At 44.2% G+C, this 15785-nt stretch overlaps 1 protein-coding gene across 1 annotated transcript in view; it reads right to left on the bottom strand.

The window, feature by feature from the left end:
• FRMPD3 (FERM and PDZ domain containing 3) overlaps nucleotides 1-15785 on the bottom strand; it is a 204232-nt gene that overhangs the window by 79480 nt on the left and 108967 nt on the right. The window contains exons 8-10 of the mRNA XM_053713630.1: nucleotides 6015-6151; nucleotides 5227-5350; nucleotides 5064-5153 (exon numbers count right to left, since the gene is read on the bottom strand). Coding sequence (XP_053569605.1) covers nucleotides 5064-5153; nucleotides 5227-5350; nucleotides 6015-6151 — 351 coding nt within the window. The remainder of the gene's footprint in view (nucleotides 1-5063; nucleotides 5154-5226; nucleotides 5351-6014; nucleotides 6152-15785) is intronic.

Genomic DNA, 15785 nt, shown 5'->3' with positions numbered 1-15785 from the left:
TACTTTAGTTTATTTAATTTAAATGTAGTTCATTGTAGTTAATTTAGGTAATTAATTTAATTGTAGTGTAGTGTTAGGTGTAATTGTAATTTAGGTTAGGTTTTATTTTACAGGTCAATTTGTATTTATTTTAGCTAGGTAGTTATTAAATAGTTAATAACTATTTAATAACTATTCTACCTAGTTAAAATAAATAATAAATACAAACTTGCCTGTAAAATAAAAATAAACCCTAAGCTAGATACAATGTAACTATTAGTTATATTGTAGCTATCTTAGGGTTTATTTTATAGGTAAGTATTTAGTTTTAAAGGGACAGTCAACCATAGAATTGTTATTGTTTTAAAAGATAGATAATCCCTTTATTACTCATTCCCCAGTTTTGCATAACTAACACAGTTATATCAATATACTTTTTACCTCTGTGATTACCTTGTATCAAGGAACCTTCTTCCAGCCCCCTGATCACATGACTGTGACTGTTTATTATCTACTAGTACTAAAGCCCGTGTACACGGGCCATTTTTTTCAGAACAGCGGTCCCACCCCTTGCTCTCTCCCCCCTTTCTTTTGCTTTCTTTCCCCCCTCTCTTTTGCTTTCTCTCCCCCCTCTCCTTTGTTCTCTCTCTCCCCTCTTTTGCTCTCTCTCTCCCCTCTTTTGCTCTCTCTCTCCCCTCTTTGGCTCTCTCCATCCTTTCTTTTGCTCTCTCTCCCCCCTCTTTGGCTCTCCCCCCCCCTTTGGCTCTCCCCCCCTCTTTGGCTCTCCCCCCCCCCCCCTCTTTGGCTCTCTCCCCTCTTTTGCTCTCTCTCCTCTTTGGCTCTCTCTCTCCCCTCTTTGGCTCCCCCCCCCTTTGGCTCTCTCTCCCCCCTCTTTGGCTCTCTCTCCCCCCTCTTTGGCTCTCTCTCCCCCCTCTTTGGCTCTCTCTCCTCTTTGGCTCTCTCTCTCCCCCCTCTTTGGCTCTCCCCTCCCCTTTGGCTCCCCCCTCCCCTTTGGCTCCCACCCTCTTTGGCTCCCCCCCCCCTCTTTTGCTCTCCCCTCCCCTCTTTGGCTCTCTCCCCCCTCTTTTGTTCTCTCCCCCCTCTTTGGCGCTCTCCCCCCCTCTTTGGCTCTCTCCCCCCCCTCTTTGGCTCTCCCCCCCCCCCTCTTTGGCTCTGCCCCCCCCTCTTTGGCTCTCTCTCCCCCCTCTTTGTCTCTCTCCCCTCTTTTGCTCTCCTCTTTGGCTCTCTTTCCTCTTTGGCTCTCTCTCTCCCCCCTCTTTGGCTCTCCCCCCCTTTAGCTCTCTCCCCCCCCTTTGGCTCTCTCCTCCCCCCTCTTTGGCTCTCTCTCCCCCCTCTTTGGCTCTCTCTCTCCCCTCTTTGGCTCTCTCTCCTTTTTGGCTCTTTTTCCTCTTTGGCTCTCTCTCTCCCCCCTCTTTGGCTCTCCCCCCCCTTCTCTTTGGCTCTCCCCCCCTTCTCTTTGGCTCTCTTCCCCCCCTTCTCTTTGGCTCTCTCCCCCCCCCCCCCTTCTCTTTGGCTCTCTGCCCCCCCTTCTCTTTGGCTCTCTGCCCCCCCCCCCCTTCTCTTTGGCTCTCTGCCCCCCCCTTCTCTTTGGCTCTCTGCCCCCCCCCTTCTCTTTGGCTCTCTGCCCCCCCTTCTCTTTGGCTCTCTGCCCCCCCCTTCTCTTTGGCTCTCTGCCCCCCTTCTCTTTGGCTCTCTGCCCCCCCCCTTCTCTTTGGCTCTCTGCCCCCCCCCCTTCTCTTTGGCTCTCTGCCCCCCCCCCCCCTTCTCTTTGGCTCTCTGCCCCCCCTTCTCTTTGGCTCTCTGCCCCCACTTCTCTTTGGCTTTCTGCCCCCCCTTCTCTTTGGCTCTCTGCCCCCCCCTTCTCTTTGGCTCTTTGCCCCCCCCCCTTCTCTTTGGCTCTCAGCCCCCCCCCTTCTCTTTGGCTCTCTGCCCCCCCCCTTCTCTTTGGCTCTCTGCCCCCCCCTTCTCTTTGGCTCTCTGCCCCCCCCCCTTCTCTTTGGTTCTCTGCCCCCCCCCTTCTCTTTGGCTCTCTGCCCCCCCCCTTCTCTTTGGCTCTCTGCCCCCCCCCTTCTCTTTGGCTCTCTGCCCCCCCCCTTCTCTTTGGCTCTCTGCCCCCCCCCCTTCTCTTTGGCTCTCTGCCCCCCCCCCTTCTCTTTGGCTCTCTGCCCCCCCTTCTCTTTGGCTCTCTGCCCCCCCCTTCTCTTTGGCTCTCTGCCCCCCCCCCCTTCTCTTTGGCTCTCTGCCCCCCCTTCTCTTTGGCTCTCTGCCCCCCCCTTCTCTTTTGCTCTCTGCCCCCCCCCCCCTCCTGCTCCCTCTCTGGCTCTGTCTTCGCGGGACCCCGCCCGGCCACGCCCCATCGCGGCAACACCCGCCCGGCCACGCCCCTCGCGACACCCGGCCACGCCCCTCGCGACGCCCGGCCACGCCCCTCGCGACGCTCCCGTCGGCCACAAACAGCTGTGAGGTCTGGGGAGCGCGTTGCCGCTTCTCACGCAGCAGACCTCACAGCTGTTAAGTAGTTCGCGCTCCCTATCTCACAGCTGCTTGTATGCTGTGTACCTCGCGCTCCCAATCTGTCAGCTGTCAGCTATGCCGAGGTGCGCGAGAATAGAATCTAAGGCCAAGTGTTTGTCTGTACTGCGCATGACGGCTTCAGACAAACACTTGTCTTTTATAATATAGGATTGTCTTAAATTTAGCATTGTATTGTGCTAGATCTTAAATAACTTTCTGTGCCTAAACACAGTGTTATCTATATAGCCCACGTGTACTTTCTGTCTCTTTGTGTTGAAAAGAGATTTAAAAAGCATGTGATAAGAGGCAGCCCTCAAAGGCTTAGAAATTAGCATATGAGCCTACCTATGTTTAGTTTAAACTAAGAATACCAAGAGAAAAAAGCAAATTTGATGATAAAAGTAAATTGGAAAGTCAATTAAAATTAAAAGTCCTATCTGAATAATGAAAGTTTAATTTATACTTGACTGTCCCTTTAAGTTGAGGGGGTTTAGGGTTAGGGTTAGACTTAGGTTTAGGGGTTAATAACTTTATTATAGTGGCGGCGACGTTGGGGGCGGCAGATTAGCGGTTAATAAATGTAGGTAGGTGTCGGCGATGTTAGGGACAGCAGGTTAGGGGTTAAAAAATGTAACTAGTGTTTGCGATGCGGGAGAGCGGCGGTTTAGGGGTTAATATATTTATTACAGTGGCGGCGATGTCTGGTCGGCAGATTAGGGGTTAAAAAATGTATTTAAGTGTTTGCGATGTGGGGGGGGGGGCCTCGGTTTAGGGGTTAATAGGTAGTTTATGGGTGTTAGTTTACTTTTTAGCACTTTAGTTAAGTGTTTTATGTTACGGCGTTAGCCCATAAAACTCTTAACTACTGACTTTTAAATGCGGTACGAGTCTTGACAGGAGAGGGTGTACCGCTCACTTTTTCCAAGACTCGTAATACCATTGAAAAGATAGGATATGCAATTTACGTAAGGGGATTTGCGGTATGCTCGAGTCACGGAAGAAAAGTGAGAGGTACACCTGTACCTGCCAGACTCGTAATACCAGCGGGCGTTAAAAAGCAGCATTGGGACCTCTCAACGCTGCTTTTTAAGGCTAACGCAAGACTCGTAATCTAGGCGTAAGATAGCTACAATGTAACTATTAGTTATATTGTATCTAGCTTACTGTTTATTTTATAGGTAAGTATTTAGTTTTAAATAGGATTAATTTATTTCGATTTAAATTATATTTAAGTTAGGGGGTGTTAGGGTTAGGGTTAGGTTTAGGGGTTAATAAATTTAATATAGTGGCGGCGGTGTAGGTGGTGGAAGATTAGGGGTTAATAAGTATAATGTAGGTGGCGGCGGGGTCCGGGGGCGGCGGGATAGGGGTTAATAAGTTTTATTTAGGTGGCGGGGGTGGCGGGGCAGCAGATTAGGGGTTAATAAGTATAATGTAGGTGGCGGCGGTGTAGGGGGGGCAGATTAGTGGTGTTTAGACTCGGGGTACATGTTAGGGTGTTAGGTGTAGACGTTCCCATAGGAATCAATGGGATATCGGACAGCAGCAAACATAAGCTCTCGCTGCTTTCCAACTCTCATTGATTCCTATGGCATCCGCCTTTCTGAATTGAAAACCAGGTACGCTGGGCCGGAATAGTGCCGAGCGTACCTGGTAGGAATTTGATAACTTCCAAAAGTAGTCAGTTTGTGCCAAACTTGCATTCAGAACATCTGTAGTGACGTAAGCATCGATCTGTGTCGGACTGAGTCCGGCAGATCGTATGTTACGTCACTAAATTCTACTTTTGCCAGTCTGTAGGGTTTGATAACTAAGGCGAATCAGGCTCGCCACAAATACGCTGCGGAATTCCAGCGTATTTGTGGTTGATGGCTTGATAAATAGAGGCCTTAATCTGAATTTCAAAATGAGCAGTCATTATTTTTTTGATGAATTTGAAAATGTACTTCTGTTCCCTGCCCCCTGAATCATGTTACAGCCATCAGCCAACCACAAACTCATATACTTATACAATGTGAACTTTTGTACATGCTCAGTAGCAGCCGGTACCTCAGAACGTGGTCCTTTAAGTGTGTGGGAATAGCATTTGAAATAAATGATTACGATAATCAATCATTTGCTCTTTAGTTTTTGAGTAATGCTGCCCAATTATTTATGCAAAATTCCATGGCCAGTATTTTATTCTAAAACTAAGGGCCTGATGATCACAAACCCACAACATCTTTGGTGACTTCTTTTTAAAGCATTGTATTGCAGTGTATGTGCCTCTCCTTCATATCCAGAACCCTGCACAGCGAGATAAACAGATCTCAAACTAAAAATTGCCATTCTAAAATTCTTTGCGGTACCTCACAGTACTGAGAAGACTTGATAGAAAATCTCACCAGAGAGGAGAGCTTCAGATTATTGGGCTCTTAGTCTGTCCCTACTGCCACTGTGTGACATAGGGAGTTATGGCATATGAAGTCTGTCTGAGTGTTCTCAGGGTTACACAGACAAAACATAGTAACGTGCCACTCTCACGGTCACTTCATGCATTGTCACATTACCATGCCCACAGTGTTGAACAGGACTCCAGCAAATGTTGGTAGTTCATTAAGAATCCGCAAATAACGAAGTTTTGCTTGAATAATAGACACCTGATGAGAGAGAAATTGATTGTTACACCTGTGAAAGCTTTGTACAGTGCAGCTTTATTGACAGTTTATTCACCTTGTTACCAGACAGCTGATTCTGATTAATCTTGAGATGTTGGGTAAGTGCCTTTCTCAGTGACTTTTCCTTAATTCCCTGGAGGAGGGAGGGTGGGAGAAAAGGCTCCAGCCCCCACTCCTTCCTAAACACAGATAAGAGAGACAACATAACAAGTGGAAACCCAATCAAACACTGCAGAAAAGGCTTGTAATGGGGGAAAGTTAGAGGTTGGTGGGACTTTCAGGAGACATTGCTTGATAATATAAGATTTCTGGTGTTGCTAAAATGTTGATTTAAACAAAATGTTATTAATGAATATATAAAAATATGCCATGGGGTTTGGTGTCAGTAGATAGATATCAGGACATTATTTTCCTAGTACAAAATGGCTAGATTATGAGTGGATCAATATTTATGGCTCCCGCTCGTATGCTAACTGTGCTCGGCTTCGGCTTTTTCAGTGCAACTTTTTTATTTGGTCCTAACAGTTAACCAGAGCTCTGAGCTTGCACTCTCCTGAAGCGCATTAAATTCAAATGCGCACATATGAGCTCGTTTACTTTCAACTTGTAATACAGTCTAGATAAATCTGATATCACTTACACACAACAGTTAGTGCACCACTAGTAATCTGGCCCAACATTTAGAATACATGTTTCAGAGTGAGATGACTAATGACTGAGTAGTACTTGGTATGTATAACTTCCTCATTTCATGTCAGTAGCAGAGGCATAATCCGCTTAGTGCATATGGTGGGGATACGGTGCTAGGGGTCAGGTGTTAAAATGCTAGGGATTTGTCCTTACTCCACTCCACGTAATGATATTTTCTGCCCTGGGCGAGAGGAGCTGACACTGATGTATATGTGCAGGGCACTGAGACCAAGGAGGAGCTCTGGCTTCATTTCTGTTCCCAGCCGTTCCCTGATAACATCATTACGACTCTGTAAAAAAAAATAAGAGACATGAAGTAAAAAATGTAAAACCTATTTACCTGCTCCTCGTAACTAGTTTATACGGTCACAATGACAACAATCACATTAATTGTAAATATGATACAAAAGGAAATTCTGGTTTTGTTGAACACCTTGAACACACAGACATGCACTCACAAATGTAAGACTGTATGTATATTGTCCGTTGTCTGAATGAGCATTGTCCCTTTTGTATGGAATGTAATTACTAGAGACGTGCCTTTGGTAATACCAGCGTGTCTCCTGGTTGACAGCTGGTGCTTTGTTTACATCTGGTAGCGTAGTGACGTACCAGACGCTGCCTCCATGTGATACACTGATAGCGCCGCCCCTTGGCTTGTCTGTATGTGCGGTCCTTGTTCCTGCTCCGTCAGGTACGTTAATTCAGCACTTTTACTTTTTACTGTTTATTTGTAAGTGTCCGATATGCACTGCATGCTTGCTCTCAACAAACGTGAGGATTCTAACTTAATGATTTGAAGTACGATGAATATAGTTTTAATGTGATGTGCAGATTCATGTCAGTACCACTGATGCCTTTATTTTAACAACTATTTTAACAACTGTTACATGTTAGGTGCTAGCACATGTATGTTACGGATTTGATTATGCATAACTGCAGATAGCCTTTAGTTGTTATGTTTTGCCTAGATGTATCAATGAGATCTGTTACTGATTTTTATTTTGTTAACTCTCCTATTCATTGGGGGAGCTGTTTGGGTGTTTACATTGTTTGGGAGGTTGCTATGACAACCTTTGGTGGTTTTTTCACTTTGGGGGTGGGTCTTATGTTTCATTGGTGTTGTTTGTATAAATGGATGCATTTTCTATGTGTTCTCTGTCTGAGGAAGGGGATACGGTCCCCGAAACGTCACATAAATAAAGATATTCATTTAAAGGACGAGCGAGTGCTGCCATCTGTTCATTGCTATTATTCTACTTTTGCAAGCACCCTGGCAGATTGATTTAGAAGTGAGAGTGCTCTCCTGCTGTTTATATTTTTATATATATATATATATACATAAAAATATATATACACTCACCGGCCACTTTATTAGGTACACCTATTCAATTGCTAGGTAACACAAATTGCTAATCGGCCAATCACATGGCAGGAACTCAATGCATTAAGGCATCTAGACGTGGTGAAGACGACTTTCTGAAGTTCAAACTGAGCATTAGAATGGGGAAGAAAGGGGATTTAAGTGACTTTAAATGTGGCATGGTTGTTGGTGCCAGATGTGCTGGTCTAAATATTTAATATACTGCTGATCTACTGGGATTTTCACATACAACCATCTCTAGGGTTTACAGAGAATGGTCCGAAAAAGAGAAAATATCCAGTGAGCGGCAGTTGTGTGGACGAAAATGCCTTGTTGATGTCAGAGGAGAATTGGCAGACTGGTTCAAGATGATAGAAAGGCAACAGTAACTCAAATAACCACTCGTTACAACCAAGGTATGGAAAATACCATCTCTGAATGCACAACACATCGAACCTTGAAGCAGATGGGCTACAGCAGCAGAAGACCACACCGGGTGCCACTCCTGTCAGCTAAGAACAGGAAACTGAGGCTACAATTTGCACAGGCTCACCAAAACTGGGCAATAGAAGATTGGAAAAACGTTACCTGGTCTGATGAGTCTCGATTTTAGCTGCGATATTCAACATGAAAGCATGGATTCACCCTGCTTTGTATCAAGGCTGGTGGTGTAATGGTGTGGTGGATATTTTCTTGGCACACTTTGGGCTCCTTAGTACCAATTGAGCATCGTTTAAATGCCACGGCCTCCCTAAGTATTGTTGCTGACCATGTCCATGATTCCCTTTATTTTTTATTTTTTTTATTTTATTTTTTTTCCAACAAGCTTTATTGGTATAAATAATAATTTTACAATTGCCATGGAAACACTCCGGCGTGGTATAACATAGACAAAAAAGAAAAAACAATGAAAGTGAAATATACAAAGAGCAAGACCAGTAATGACCATTGTATGTAAGTCCAAGGATCCATGCATTTGTTGAGTCCCACATAAAGTTCTGGTCTTGGACATAGTAGCTTGTGGATTTTTCTTTTTTATAAGATAACACATGTGGATGAAACTTCCACATTAACATTTAAACAGAGCAAAGCAATGCGACAGAGATCTATGTAAAAGATAGAAAGGTCTCACTGATGTTGATATACGTGAGAGGTAAGTTACAGTCATCAAGGAGTTAGTTAAGTGATAGGGTATAAGGTCTAGCAAACCAGCGCGGAGGAAGTATGGCTCCAGGGTGAGTTTCCAGATGAGTCAGATGTGTCCTAGTTTTGAGATGTGTTACGGGAGATGATGTGGCTGTATAAGGTGTCGGGGTGACTAGGAATTATTAGGTAGTTGTGGCGGGGGTCTAGAAAGTGTGAGAGTGTATGTTTCCCAATAAAAGGACATGGCGCAGTAAAAATCCATCCTTTTTGTTTTCTGATAGTGAAACCTTTCCAGGGAAAGGAGAAGAGTGACATTATGTACCCAGTCTTTTTGAGTAGGAATGTGTCGCTGTTTCCACAGTCTAGGGATCAGTTGCTTGGCCCCACTAAGCATGATGTACAATAAGACCTGTCGGTATTTGCATTTGATCTTAGGGGGTTTGTTAAATAATAGCGTCAAAGGATTGAAGGGGATAGATGTATTGAGTACCTTTTGGATTTCTCTATGGGTGTCCAACCAGAAAGGCTGAAGTGTGGGGCAATCCCACCAGATGTGGAGGAGTGTACCAACTTGTTTGCAATCTCTCCAACATAGTGGGTCTGTGTGAGGGTAAATCTTAGCGAGTCTGCTGGGGTAAAGGTACCATCTTTCTAAGAGTTTTATGTTCGTTTCAGTGATTCCCATTGAGGAGGGGGCCTTCCCCATTTGTTGAAATATAATGTCCCACGTCTCAGAGGGGATCTCATGGCCTAGCTCGACTTCCCATGCTTTTGTATATGATGGAAGGTTTTTGGAGTGTAGAGTAATTAGTATTTTATATATCTTAGAGAGAGTGCCCTGCACTAATAATGTGGAGTGGCATAGTGTTTCGAATGGATTTAGGTTTCTTACCAGGTTATGTTTGTCTTTATGGTGGGAGAGAAAGTGTGCTAATTGTAAATATTCGAACCATCTATCAAAAAAGCTAATGTTCCTGTCCGCAAGGGCGGTTTTCTGAATGATGGTGCCTCTTTCTAGAACAAGATGGCAGGGCAAACCCGCTGATAGTGTGTACCGGTCCTGGGTCCGTTTTTGAAGTAGTGGAGGAAAATCTTTGTTGTGTAGAAGGGGGGTAAGTGGTGAGGGTATGGTCGATATGCCTTTTTGTGAACCTATAAGGTGGTCCCAAGTGGAGAGTGTATCAGTCACTAACGAGGGTGTAAGAGAAGGTAGTGTCCTATGTTGCCTGTATGTCCAGCAAACTGACCCAAGACTTCGAGAAGTAGATAGATCATGCTCAAGCTTGACCCATTCTTTATCAGTACTGTTTTTGCACCAGTCGACTATTCTGGTCAGTTGTGCTGCCTGTGAGTAAAATAAAAGGTTGGGTACTCCCAGTCCCCCCTCATCCCTTTTCCTATAAAGGGTGGTTTTAGAGATTCGAGGGCGTTTATTTGCCCAAATAAAGCCGTTAACGAAAGATTGCACACTACGAATGTAATGTAAGGGGGGTTGTATGGGTAGGGCTTGGAACATATATAAAAAGCGAGGCAGGATGCTCATTTTGAATGCTTGGACTCTACCAAGCCAGGAGAGGAATTTGTTGCGCCAGGCTCTCATGTCTGTTCTGATGGAGTCAAAAAGGTGTTGGTGGTTTAGTTGGTGTAGAGCTTCTTTTGAGGTCGTTAGTTTTACCCCTAGGTAATTTATGGAAGAAGGTTGGAATCGGAATTGGTAGTGATTAGTGATCTGTTGGGCTGTCTGGTCTGAGATGCCAATACCTAGAAACTCTGATTTCTGCTTATTTATTTTGAAATTGGAGAGAGTACTGTAAATGCCCAAAGCCGGTAAAAGGGCCTCTAGAGATTGTGGGGGGGAAGTCAGTGAGAATAAAATATCGTCCGCGTAGAGTGTTAGTTTGTAGTGGGTATCTGCTATATAAATACCGTGGACTTTTTCATCATTCCTGATCCTGGAGGCAAGAACCTCCATGGCCAGAATAAACAATATGGGGGAGAGAGGGCAACCCTGTCTCGTTCCATTTGTTATTGGGAATGCATTTGACAGGGAATCGTTTAACTTAATACGGGCTTTCGGCATATGGTATAGGGCAAATATTTTCTCAATGAGTTTGTTGCTCAGGCCAAAACGAGTGAGCGTTGACCTAAGGAACAACCAATCCAGCCTATCAAAGGCCTTCTCGGCATCGATGGCAAGGAAGATAGAAGGAATGTTTTGTGACTGCGTGTATTCGATTAAGTTTAGGATTTTGATGGTATTGTCTCGCGCCTCTCTTTTGGGGACAAAACCTACTTGATTTGTGTGAATTAGTTGGGGGAGGAACTTATTAAGTCTATTAGCTATGAGTTTAGCGTAAAGCTTAACGTCTACGTTTAGTAGTGAAATGGGGCGAAAATTAGATGGGCTATCTGCGGGTTTTCCGGTCTTAGGGATCACTGAAATGTGTGCTTCCAGCATAGGGGGGAGAAAGGGGTGTTCCTGGTCAACTAAGTTAAATAAGGTACAGAGGTGTGGAAGCAGAGTGGGTGCGAACTTTTTATAATAAGCGACCGAGAGACCGTCAGGGCCAGGGCTTTTGCCTGATGGCAAGTCTTTAAGGGTGGTTGTGAGCTCTGTCATTGAGAAAGGTTCGTCCAGTTCTGTCGCTTGTGCATCCGAGAGTTGTGGTAAAGGGGTGTTTAGAAGGTAGTTGTTTATGGCATTACTGGGGTCCGGGGGGCGGTCAGGGTTAGAGAGGTTGTAAAGATTAGAGTAGTATGCCTCAAATTGGGAAAGTATTTCAGAAGTGGTATTGACAGTTTGGTTCGTTGGAGATTTAATTTCATGGATGAAGGTTTTAAGTTTTTTCAGTTTTAAGGAGCGTGCTAGGAGTTTTCCTGCTCTATTGCTTTCAAAGTAGAATTTTTGTTTAGTCAGTAAGGCCAGTGCATTAGCTTCACTAAGTTGTAAGTCATGTACAGTTTTCCTGGCTTTCATTAAGTCTGCTAATAGTTGGGGGGAGGAAGGATTTCGCTTATGGTCGTATTCAAGTTTGGCTAGTAGGTCAGTGGATATTTTGTATACCTGCCGTGCTTTCTTTCTAGCTTGTGCATGTTGTTTAATTAATTCCCCCCTGATAAAAGATTTATGAGCCTCCCAGACAACGAAAGGATCTGTTTCCGGTAAGGAATTAAATCTGAAATACTCCTGTAGAAGCTTTTCTAAGTTAGGAACTAGAGTTGGGGAATCTAATAGTTTCTCGTCTAGTTTCCACTGAAAATTGCCACCAGGTGCTGATGGCCATTTGAGTGTTGTTAGTACAGCCGAGTGGTCTGACCAAACGGTATGTGAAAGCCTGGAGGATAGTACATTGGAAAGGCCTCTTTGATTAGTAAAGAGGTAATCAATTCTACTATATGAACTATGAGGGGCAGAGAAAAAGGTATAGTCCCTCTTCTCAGGGTGGACGAATCTCCAAATGTCAAATAGAGTTTGGTCTAGCATAAGTTTCCATAGTTGCTTGATTGTGTGTTTAGGAGTTGTGGGTCGAGGGTTCGAGGAATCTAAATGTGGTTGAATGGGGAGATTGAAGTCTTCCCCTAGATATAGTGCACCTATTGTGTGGTCTAGAATCTTGGCGAAACTTTTCCTTAAAAAGGGGAGCTGTCTGGTGTTGGGAGCATAAAGATTGACCAGTGTCACCGGGGAGCCAAACAGGGTGCCAGTTACACATAAAAACCTGCCTTCAGAGTCAGTGTAGGTGTGGATGTGAGTAAAAGGGATCTGTCTGCTGATTAGGATGCTTACGCCGTGCCTTTTGTGGTCAAAAGAGCTGTGAAAGCTTTGAGTATAGAAACCTCCAAAATAATTAGGTTCCTTATTTTTTAAAAAGTGAGTCTCTTGGAGGAAAAGAATATCACCCCCTTTCCTACGTAGGCTAGTGAGCGTTTTTGTGCAGAATTCAAGCCTTTGGTATTCTGACTCAGTAAAGTGAGAGTTTTAGTGTGGCCTTCCATGGTGCTGGTGTGACTGGTGTCCGTGATTAGATGACTGCAATAAATGATAGGCATGCATGTGTGGTTGTAGAGTATAGAAAGAAGGTTGTGTTAAGTATGCCCTAGGGTCTGTATCTCTGTCGCATAGCAAAAAAAACATGAATAAGAACATAAAACAAAACATACATTTTCTCATAAAAAATCTAGATACTAATGCAAGCATTAAACTTTTAGTGTTAAGAGGGAGGGATTATAACCCATTCCATAGCAAGTGATATACATTTAGGGATGACTAATGCTCAATTACATTGGTAAAATATTTCTAACAGTACAATACAATAATTCCTAAATTCCTAAATTTACTTATTTCTAGATCAGAAGTCGTTTAACAGTAAAAGGTTTATGGCCAATGTGGCTATACATTACCCAGCGACCAAGCTGTAGCACCGGGCAAAGTCTCTAGTAGAATGATCAGCTCGTAGGGATAGCTAAGATACAAAATAATTGATTAAGTTGTGACTTTAGAGAGCAAGCCGGGGGGCTTGGCCTGCGGCTTAGACTGAGGTTTGGGGGGGAATACGCTGCCAGTCTCTCATGACAGGTCCTGTAGATTTCTTTCTAGGGAGTTCGTGAGAGTTCTCTGGAGAGAGTTCTTCTGGAGGGTCCAATTCCAAGGCCTGGCAAAAGGCGTTGACATCTTCTAGGGTTCTGCAAATTAACTTTCTATTTCCATGAAGAACATAGAGATGAAAGGGGAATCCCCACCTGTAGAGGATTTTCTTCTGTCTGAGAAGGGATGTTACAGGAGCCAGATCTCTCCTCCTTTGCAATGTTCGTTGGGAGAGGTCTTGAAAAAATTGGAGAACAACCCCCCCGAATTTAACAGGCTGGTGCCTACGAGAGAGGTTTAGGAGTTCCTCCTTTTCGTTGAACTCTCTAAACTTCATGATGATGTCCCTTGGGGGGGCAGTGTCAGGGGGTTTCGGTCTAAGGGCTCTGTGGGCTCGAACCCAAGGGATATCTGTGGAGGGAGTGGTGTTTCTGAGATGTGCGAATAAAGCTGGGAGATAGATTGGAAAGTCTTTAGGTAATACCGACTCAGGAACACCTCTGATTCTGAGATTTTTCCGGCGGCTCCTATTCTCCAGATCCTCGATTTTGTCGAAGAGATCTGCTATAAGAGCTGTGTGATGGTTTGTTGAATCCTGAGTTGTATTGATTTCCACTTGAAGGTGGTCCGTGAATTCTTCCAAGGCCTCCACTCTATTGCCCACTGAGTGAAGGTCTTGCTTTATTTCTGCTATCTCTTCCCTGATACACGAGCGAATGATATCCGCTATATCCTGTTTGGATGCTAGGGTAGAGAGGATGGTGTTGGGGACAGGTGTGCTCTCCTCAGTGTCATCTTCTTGTACTTGCGAAGACTGTAATTTCTTTTTTGGCGACTTGGCAGGTTCAGTACTGTCACCCACTTTTGAGGCAGGGGGCGAGAAAAACTGAGCGACCATGCTGTCTCTGTGGTTGTGCATCTTAGGGGGTTTATTCAGTTTCGAAGTGCGTTTTGCATTCATTGTGCAGGGGGAAGTTGTAAAAGAATGTTACAGATACCCTTTCCTATGCAGTTATGGTTAGAAGAGAAAAAGGGAAAGGCCTGAACCAGATCTGTTGTTAGTATGATGATGTCCAATAAAGTGGGATGAAATAAGGGCCAGGTGCAGAGCCCAAGTACCTCTGGGGTCTGAGTAGTGTTAGTTGGTACACTGCCGCGTGGTGATTCTGCCACGTGGTTAACTGTGCAGGCTAAAATCTTTAGGCCCCGTACAGCAGGCCTCTGGATAAGCGGCTGGTCTCCACTATGAGTGTGCCTGTCTGCACTCGCTCCCCCTGTCACTAGTTAGGGCCCGGGTGGTGTAGGGCACCGTTCTATCCCCTCTCCTTACCCGTAAAAGAAGTGACCTCCGGCTTCTTATAGTGCAGCTGCGGTCTCTATGCTGCGTGTGCGGTTCGCTCCCAGTAATGGCGGTGGGGCCCAGGAGTAGGTAGGAGACACTGTAGTTACAGCTAAGGGCAGTCCGGGTCTGCGATCAGAGAGAGGAAGGATTCCTCAAGATGGTCAGGAAACGTAGTGAAGTCCCGGATTCAAGGTTGGCTCCGAGCCGGGTAAAAGTTAGTGCGTTATCGGGTAGAGATGCGGTGAGGTTTTAAGACGAGAGTAAGCCCGCTGGGTCTGCTTAAAAATGGTGTCTCCTGACTCCCGATCTATAGAGCATTTATGAGGGCATGTTATTTAGTGGAATCTAGGGCTTTGCGAGTAGTTTTGAGCTGATATATGGAACTGGGTCCCGGAGCTCAGAGATTACACAGCTTCCATTGCTGCTGCTGGCTCCGCCCCCCCATGATTCCCTTTATGACTACAGTGTACCCATCTTCTGATGGCTACATTCAGAAGGATAATGCACCATGTCACAAAGCTCAAATCATCTCAAACTGGTTTCTTGAACATTACAATGAGTTCACTCCAATGGCCTCCACATTCACCAGATCTCAATCCAATAGAGCACCTTTGGGATGTGGTGGAACAGGAGATTTGCATCATGGATGTGCAGCCGACAAATCTGCAACAACTGCGTGATGCTATCATGTCAATATGGACCAAAATGTCTGAGGAATGTTTCCAACACCTTGTTGAATCTATGCCATGAAGAATTAAGGCAGTTCTGAAGGCAAAAGGGGGTCTAACCCGGTACTAGCAAGGTGTACTTAATAAAGTGGCTGGCGAGTGTATATAAAGTACATGTGTATCTGCACTTCCACTCTTAGATAGACAGCAACCAGGGTGCAAAGACAAAAAAGTGGAAACAGCAAAACCAGGGACTGCACTCACTGGATTAGTAAAAAAAATCACAACATTTATTAGTACATGTACTAATACATTTTGTGATTTTTTTACTAATCCAGCGAGTGCAGTCCCTGGTTTTCTTATATATATATATATATATATATATATATATATATATATATATATATATATATCCAATAATACAAAAATTCCAGCACTCACTATGCTCAATTATGCTTGGGGTGCGTCACACAATATGTTAATAAGAAAGCCAAAGAGAGCACTCGCCTTTAATCAAAGTGAAACTTTATTCCATATAATATGACTGAAGGTGAGTGCTCTCTTTGGCTTTCTTATATATATATACACACACACATTTATTTTTCATAGTCAACACAAAATTAAAAGATGGTAACCAATTAAATAAGTGTTGATAATTACTACCTGATGTGTTTAAATGCAATCACTTAATCAATAATATTAGATCATGAAGTATACAATTAACACTTTCAAATAATTTTGTGGAACTGTATAATTAACATGTTTAAATGTTTATGCACTTCATTGCTATTTAAATGAAAAGTCTGGTTCATAGTTTTCT

Source organism: Bombina bombina, chromosome 1 (genome assembly GCF_027579735.1).
Source record: "Bombina bombina isolate aBomBom1 chromosome 1, aBomBom1.pri, whole genome shotgun sequence".
In the NCBI taxonomy this organism is placed as follows: domain Eukaryota; kingdom Metazoa; phylum Chordata; class Amphibia; order Anura; family Bombinatoridae; genus Bombina; species Bombina bombina.
This window is presented reverse-complemented; position numbering and strand designations above follow the sequence as displayed.